At 46.7% G+C, this 8,599-nt stretch overlaps 1 protein-coding gene across 1 annotated transcript in view; it reads right to left on the bottom strand.

Moving 5' to 3' along the window:
• Positions 1–4,644: 4,644 nt before the first annotated feature.
• The window catches only part of LOC119371954 (uncharacterized), a 35,702-nt gene continuing 31,747 nt past the window's right edge, over positions 4,645–8,599 (bottom strand). Inside the window, exon 2 of the mRNA XM_037642404.2 lies at positions 4,645–5,364. Within this exon, the coding sequence (XP_037498332.1) occupies positions 5,086–5,355 (270 nt within the window). The 5' untranslated portion in view covers positions 5,356–5,364 and the 3' untranslated portion in view covers positions 4,645–5,085. The remainder of the gene's footprint in view (positions 5,365–8,599) is intronic.

The following is an 8,599-nucleotide window of genomic DNA, read 5'->3' as shown; positions in this document are numbered from 1 at the left end:
AGAACATAACTGCGTCTAGGGCGACTCTGCGATGCTAGCGCGACCAGCGCTCCTCGATGGCATCGAGACGCTCTAACTGCGTCGTCGCCAAATCGCTCTCTATCGGCGCCCGTTAGTGTCATGACGCAATACTTCAGTTCACCGCACACAAACGGCGGCAGCGCCCCGCCCCGCCTGGTCGCGCCAACAGAGAGCACCATGCGAGGCAGCATATGTGAGGAAGACGCGTCTGTAGAGCCTCGTGCATGAATGTCCCTGGCATGGTTGGTGCAGCGCCGGACGCCTACCGTCACGGACCGAGACGTCATGGGTGCGACATCCCGCGGCAGAACTTTTTTTTCCAACAAGACGGCGAGACGGGCTAGTTAGTGAACATTCATGTTTAAAGCAAAAGCTGTTTAAGCGCACATACAACGAGAACAGAAGAACTAAGAATTTGACAGGACAGCGCTGTCCTGTCAAATTCTTAGTTCTTTTGTCCTCGTTTTATGTGCGCTTAAAATATTTTGCTTTAAACATGTACTTTTTTCTTCCTCATCTGTTAGTGTGTCTTTTACTAACGTCATATCCGTGACGGAAATACGTCAGTGAAGTCTTGGTGGACCCCGGCATAAATCACTTTCGTGTTAATACGGCTCGCGGGTGACCAAGCCCGGCCGGTCAAAGTACGAAGTTCCTGGCGGAGCCACGCGCCCCCCTCATGCGGGACCCCTCCATGCGCCTTTCGCGCAACGGAGACGGCCGGCGCGTTTCCTCCACGCTTGATCCGCGATCGTAGGCAAGTCCTCGCACGCTTTCACTCGCACATAGACATACAACGCGCGGGGCGATGTTATCGATTTGGAATTTTTACGGGAACTCACTGCGACGGCAACAATGCGCCTGGAGTGTCCACATAATTGCAAAAATCGTCGATTTTTGTCGATGCATGCAAACAGACATACTGTTCAAGAAACCTATTTGCTAAAGAATGTTTGGCGCGCATGATGGTGCGTACGTGTTGCAGATAGGACACTGAAATCACTATCGTTTGCTTCATCGCGCAATTTTGCGGACTATAGAGTCGCTAACCAGCGCATCTGTAGCATTAGTGCAGGCAAACTGCACGTGCGCCTCGCGAGCACTTGTAAACGTTTGCGGTCGGTGGCGAATACGCCCTGAAACATGCGCTAGCTTGTGAAACTACCGGATAAACAACTTTCATACTGTCCGCGCAATAGTCTTCGTGCTATGGTATTGGCTGCAGGGTCGGTGCACTGATTGAGTGGGCCAATCCTCGCGATAGCGTAATACTGAACCGGCACATAAGCGGTGAGGCTGAACAAGCAAGCGCAAAAAAACCAGAAATGCTGGGAAAGGAGGTATGGAGAGGTTTGGTTTATTAAAGAAATTGTGCTGTTGACGACACATATTTCTTACACTCATTTTATTGAGGTACCCTTTCTTTTTTTTTACTGTGTAGTTGTGCAGAGTACAGAGTCAGCAGCTAGTGCATCTTTGGGCAGTTCAGAGTGAGATGCACGTGAACATGAGAACAGGGCGGCAGATCAGGCTAGTTGGAGCTCCATGATCAGAATCTTAATAGCGCAAAAGCAACACAAAGGACCAGAAGGTGCGTTTGTCTGCGTCCCTTCTTGTCCTTTGTGTTGCTTCCACGCTATTACGATTCTGATCATGAGAACATGAGCATTCAATGCTGGGCGAGGTACCTCTGCACTATGCGCATAACGCCAAGAAATAGACGACGTAAAGCACTTCGTTTAGTCCTTCTGGAGCTTTAATGTAAAAATGAAGACTCTATAATCTACACTTTGCGAGCGAGATGATATTCAAACGCGTGTATACAGCGGATAATCTGCGCCGAGGGTCCGCTAGTTCGTAAGAAAGCTTCACGCCTTTTATTCTGACATATACTAGGCGTGCCAGTTATAAACATGCGGTTGCAGACTACCGACCAGTTAAAGAGGCCCACAGTCCAAGCGATTGCCGGCCCAGGACAAGAGCGCAGACGGCACTGCTTCACACAGTCGCACAATAATCACAGAAAATCACGACATGCCTCGAAGCTCGGATAATGTCAGAAAATCCAAGAGCATTCACTGCACTGTAGCGCGCCCGTTAAAATCATGTAGCAAACCTTTGGTTTGAGCTAGTTGGTCATACATACTTAAGGAAACATCGAGGCGCGAAGCAGGCGAGGACATGTCGACAGTGTTCTTTGTCCTCGTCTGCTTCGCGCCTACAGATGTTTGCATAAGTCCATTAAGATTGCCTGGCGGCAACAGAGACAGGATAGGAAAGAGAAGGAGGAAACCGTGTCTTCCCTATCACCGTGGGGTGCCTCCCAGTACAACAAAAAAAAACTGAAAAGAGAGTGACAACGTGCGCAGGCCACATGGACGACGAGGTTTCGGTTAGGCGAGGTAGTGCGTCGCCGGATCAGAAAGATGCTGCTAGCTTGAGGAGTCCTTCGTGATCACACAATGCCTCGGGGAGAGTACATTGCGTGGGGTCATCCTGGGATACCGGCAGAAAAATGCCTAAAAATAAAATAGTTAACGCTCTAGACACTGTTTCAAAAAATAAACGTTTATCTCTCGCTCTCCCTAACGTGCCGCATGCTCACAATAGGGTATGGTGACAGCGCGGCTTTCTGTACGTTGATTTGTGTTCAGAAGCAGAGTACATTTAGTAGAATGTGGTGAAGTCAAATAAGTTAATATTCACGAAGGCGGGACAAGATTAAACAAAAACACGGAATAAGAAATGTCGGTTTGCGCACATTCGCGTTCGGTATCTTTCTGTTGTAGTCGCAATGTCACTTCTAACCAAATATATTCTTCCCCTGAAAATATTGCCCCAGAAACCGCTCCCTATTTTGACCTTATACAGCGCCGCATGCATTCTATATGCAAAGAAAGATGACTTCGTGGTGAGCAGCACATGGTTTAATTCGTTTTGCAGAGATCAGAACCAAGACGGCCAACGCAACACTTGACATGCCACACTCATACGGTAGTAATCTGTGTACGTTCAACAAAGCGTATACACTAAAACAAGCTGCTTAACTAATCGCAAATCCAAGTTACACGGCTCTACCGATAGGGTTCTTCATCAGTCATTGTGGCTCGTCACTCAAATTATCATCAAATAGTTATCAGACATGTAGAGTTGAAGGTACAATGGTATTTCAGTAGCGCCAATATTCCTGCCTTAAATCTCGCGATGGGTGGACTGCGTTGGGCTTTCCTTTTATAACGTGATCCGTCAACAGAAAAAAGTGCTATCGAGTTGTTCAGGTTAAGGTCTGTCACGAGCGACGTGGCACGTAGTCAAGCATAGAAAACAAGCTCTTCTACCCTGTCCTCCGTCTATATTATCAAAGGCAACAAAGACTTTTAAGTACGCGAAGCCAGAGCTCTGCCGCAAAGGCTCCATGAAAGTAAGGCTTTTTTTAAAGCTTTTTTTTCTGCAGTTTTAGTGAAACGGATAATTGCACCCTAATACGTATTGTCTTCGAAAGAAATGAATATGCTACTGCAGTGTGTCTTTATGGGCCCAAATTATCGTTTTCTTCGCGACTTTGACGAAACTGCTGTGGACTGAAGTTAATAGCACAGCTATTTAGTGGCGTTCACGGCTGGAGCAGAGCAGTGTGTACACTTTCAACCGTACAAAGAGAAAGAAGGAGAGAATTAACAGGGTGACGACGTGGACGAGCGCGAATGTGTTACAGTACTTATGGCTATGGAGAGTTAGTTACTAAATTTTCTTGAAAAAAATGTCTTAAAAAATTGTCTTAAAGAGTGAATTTAAAGGATCCATTGAAGTGAGTCTCAATGTCATGCGGCGGCTTATTTGTCGCTAACCTCTTAATAACAATACACAGTGGTCAATGAGCCTTTGTATTTTTAATGGTGTAACAACGATAGGCACACATGGTTGACGCACGGACACATACACAACATAGTCGCCACTGGTAGTCCCAAACCACCACGAACTCAACACAAACTCAACCAGAACACCTGCACTGCAATCTACACCAGCATTACCAGTAGTCATAAGTTCAATAGTAACTTCAGACAAGAAAATATCTGCCATATATGCACGTTCCCGACACAAATAAACAGCGCATTCACGACCACTCTCATTTGCAATCAAATGCATTAGAACGATACTAGTATACTGTCTGACACTCGTCCTTCAGCAAAAGAAAAAAAAAGAGTAAAAAGTTTCAGTTATGAGATGTACGTAGATATTATTTATACTCGCCAAGAAACTTATTTAAAAACCAAAGGATGAGTTATTGCTCAGAATGAGTTGGCCTCATAATTAGAAGTCCTAGCAGCGTTGCTGTATACCGAAAATCGCTCAGGCCAATATGTACCGTAAAAGCTTTTCTTCCATAACCCCTAGTTTCCTTGCTTGTGTATTAGCTTCAAAACGAAACAAACCGTCCGCCGCCAACAAAAATAACATACATTAATGAAAATGACGATGGCACTCTCCAAACTTAGAGTGGTTACACTTGTTAAATGGCGATAAAAAAACACTCTTTGTTTGCTTCATATTCCCCCCATCCTCTTCTTCGGTGAAACAGCTTATAAAAAAGCCTTTGTGCAACCCAATAAATATACGATGTACTAAACATTTCGTCGCACTTTATTTGACTAGGACACGAGCTGCCCTCAAATTTCCGGCTCCGGACAATTTAATCCCGAAACAGTCATCGCCGAGACGCCGCCACTATATAGTCTCTAATTAACTGGGTGAAGAGATATTTTGAAGCAGTGCCTTTTCGCTTTCACAATTTCGCGACCCCCTTGTTTGCACTCCAGGCAGTTGTCACGGTTGAGCGCCCTTGAATCTCGCCGGTGAGAAAGCGCCGCATTGGAAGACTGCATTATAAATAGCCGCACGAAGTGAACGTGCCCTTTCCGTTTTCCTTTTTCTGGATGCGCGGCCGGCGCTGTGGAGCGAGACTCCCCGTCAGAATCTGGAGGTTGATGAAGACACACACACACACACACGACGTGCCGCTGGCGTTCTGTACGTGGCCAATGGTAGGAGCGTCAAGCGAACAGCTCAGGTGGGCACGGTGCCTCCAGAGCATATGAACTGGACGCCGCTGTTGATGTCCCTGCCGTTGACCAGGTTGTCGGAGCAGAAGTACGGCAGCAGCACGCCGCGGTGCAGCAGCGCGGCCACGTCCTTGGCGGCCGGTACGCAGGGCACCAGCACATACACTAGGATGTACCAGAAGGCAGCGAATGAGGCAACCCAAAAGGCGACGAAGATGAGCAGCAGCAACCAGATCAGCATCCAGCACACCTTGGCACCACCGGAGCTGGCCATCACGTATGTCTGCAGCGAGGAAAGTCCAAGAACATGTGTCAGGAGGTTTGGCACGGAGCTGTCGCACGAAACTATGCAATGTCTAAGTAGGCAAGTGCGGTACCAACGTGTGATTTAGCCCTTTCAAGACAGATCGAGAAATTTCTGTAGCACGTAACAGTGTGCGACGAATCCACGGGGTGATTGTTATTTAAGCAATTGTCTCAAGCACGGACCAACATGGAAGTGTCTATAGCATTATTGGTTGGACACCATCGTGATAAGATGGTGTGCTGCCATCTGGCATAAGTGACATCATGTGTCGTAGAGTTGTACCTCTGTCACCGAGTTGAACGTGCGTTGAAGGATGCATAAATGAAGCAGCTCAGCTTACGATATAGCATTCGTGTGCACCTGGTCACCGTAATTGGCTGGAGAGGTGAACAGCTTGCTCCGGGCGGTCATTGCTAAACATTTTATGCTACTGGCATTTATCTTCGCCTAATTTATTTGAGCCATATTATTATTTCTGTTTTTGTTTTCGATAACTTTTCCATTGTCCGGCAACGAGTCGCTGGTTTTCATCATATCCGAAACATTGCGTCACTTGGCTTTGTTTTTCCCCTCGGTGGAGCACGGAAAAAAAGTTCTTCTACAAAACATGAAAAAAAAAGCGGTAGTTCAAGTTTTCGTCGCACTTATCTAGTGGCTAAAAAGATACGTGTTTTTATCACGCATAAAGCGAAATGTTATACACGTACAGCAATGTAGTGCTTTCTTGCATATATTCACACCTCGCAGAGTCGTAGACGAAAGTTTTGTGTGATTCAGTGGCGTGAGAGCTTTTACTACACTCGTTCCATGGGAACGAGAGAAAAATGATGATGGTTGATGTCGTACAGGAAACAAAAGGATGTCTTGTTATGCGGCAGCCAACTCATTTCGGCAGGGCTTATGCAGGTTAACGACTAAACTCGCGTTTTATCTGCAGATTTTTCCGAAGCGGGTTCACAGAATCTGCAGAATTGGTGGGCACGCCAGTTAACATTTCAGCCAAATCGAGCAGCGCAGCGTATGTAAACACACGGACGCTAACCCAGGAGGGCAATTCAAGCGGCGCAGACTGAACGACCTATTTCCGCATTGGCAGTCAAGCACCTACCGCGCTTATATATGCAACAGTCGTCGTTACTATGTTAGGTTGCGACACAGCCGTTTTCGAGTGCTCCCAGGTAAGTCTTTAATGTAGCCGGACGTTATGTAGAGGCGCACATGTTCGCATCACCTGACGCATGCTGTGTAAAACGCACTGGAACGCTAGGTAGAAACGTATACGCTGCAGGCGGTCATCAAATGCACGCCCAACCTCTGACATGAGACTACTACAGCTTTCAAAAATGCATTTACGAGCGAACTTATAACGCCTGCATCAATTGTTGAGGAGGCGCAGATCGCACATAAAAATATATATGCTGAATTCTCATGACGCGATAATTACCAGAAAGTACTCAGTTTCGCTAATTTCATTCAAACATAGCTACATCAAAATGCAATATACCTGCATTTTCATGCACCGGTATAGTATACACATTGCAAACAGCGCTGAAACGTTTGTTTCTTCACTATGTCGTGTAGTGTCCACAAGCAGTTGGATTCATAACCAGAAGTAACCCCATCCATAAAGGATCTCATTGGACAAGGATGACTGCACTTAAGCATAGAAAAGGTCAGCGCGGTTTCCTTAAAAAAAAAAAAAAAAAAACACCGGACAGTTTTTGCAACCTCCCTCTAAAGAAGCGAAGTCCTGGCAGGCCACTTCTCGAGAGGCGCGGTGCTTTACTGGAAGCACCGTGCTCTAAGAGGAAATATTTATAAACTCTGCGAAGCCACGGCTAACCGCCATCAGCTCTCTCGCCACTTGTATCGCAATGTTAGCCGTGAACAAAAAGAAAAATGGATAAAAATAAACCGCAGTGACAAGAATGCGGCGAACGTCAGCGTTTTGTATTTACTTGGTGGCCACTTAGGTCTGAGCCGCGCGGTTTTTCTCGCTTGCCGGGCCCGCCCGGCGCAGTGCCAGCTCTGGGGTTTGCGGCTCAAGGCGCGTTTTAGCAACGGCGGCAAGGGTACCTTGGCGACCCGGAAGCGTTAACAGGGTCGCACTATTTTAGCGCTTCCAGCTTCACGTTGTGGGGAAATCATTGTTCTCCCCCGCGGGGGCCGTGAGAATACAGTTCAGAATGAAACAGCCTTATGTAGGTCGATACTGCTGCAATTTAATTTATACATTGTCGCGTTATTATGAGAGTTACCAGTCGATGCCACAACTCCGGGCCACGAAGCTAATGCTGGTGTCACACGTCCTACTTTTGAAGGCGATTGTGCCCCAGTGGTATCAAATTTCTCGACCACGATCGGATTCAATCCGCAGTTGGCACAAATGAGCCAGTCCGGATCAAGAAATTCAACCCCCCCGTTCAGGCTCGATAGTGACCGAATGGGCCCTGTGTGGCTTCCTTTGTAACTCTTGATACGGTGTATATAATAAGAGCCATATAAAGAACGCATGTAATACGCACGCAAAAAGGCGAGAAATACAAATTATTTCTCGGCACTTATAATCTGCCTGTATTCTTCAAGTCAGGCTTGTATGTGTTTTAACTTATCCTTTATGTTCAGTGACTTTGTCAGCGCATATTGCATGGCCAAAAAAAAAAACTGCTGCGCTTGTTCTTAGTCATTTAAAGAACCCATTGCGAATAATTGGAAGGTTTCTCGAAAAGAACTCTGAGCACTTAAGATCTTCGCTCCTGCAGCTGAAGCCGTATGCAGTCGCATGTCCTACAGACCCCCGATAATTTATCCCGTAATGCTACAGGAGCTTCTCCAACTCGTTCTCGAGCTTCGATAAAATATTCCTTCGGGAAATGCCTGCAAGTGTCTTGACGCGCTGGTATGTACGATGAAAATTTCTGAGGAAAGCACCAGCGCTGTCGAAAACGCACAGGCATCTGGGCGAGCTTCCTTGCATGCGGGACATTATCAAAGGCGTTCTATCCCGCCTGATAAAGCATGCGCCTGCGGCGCTGCACTTAAAGCCTCGGGCTTCGGTACTTTAAAAGATGGGCCCATATTCGCACTAGAAATTTGCGCCAGAATTGTTCGTGAGAGAAAAAATGTGGCCGATCTTGATGCCAGGCATATCATTAGAAAAGGCGACCGCGGGCAATGGCATAGAACACTTACGAAAGAAAAGTTTTTCAAA

The sequence above is a fragment of the Rhipicephalus sanguineus genome, chromosome 1, assembly GCF_013339695.2.
Source record: "Rhipicephalus sanguineus isolate Rsan-2018 chromosome 1, BIME_Rsan_1.4, whole genome shotgun sequence".
Lineage (NCBI taxonomy): Eukaryota > Metazoa > Arthropoda > Arachnida > Ixodida > Ixodidae > Rhipicephalus > Rhipicephalus sanguineus.
Note: the sequence above shows the minus strand (reverse complement) of the source record. Positions and strands in the feature narration are given on the sequence as shown.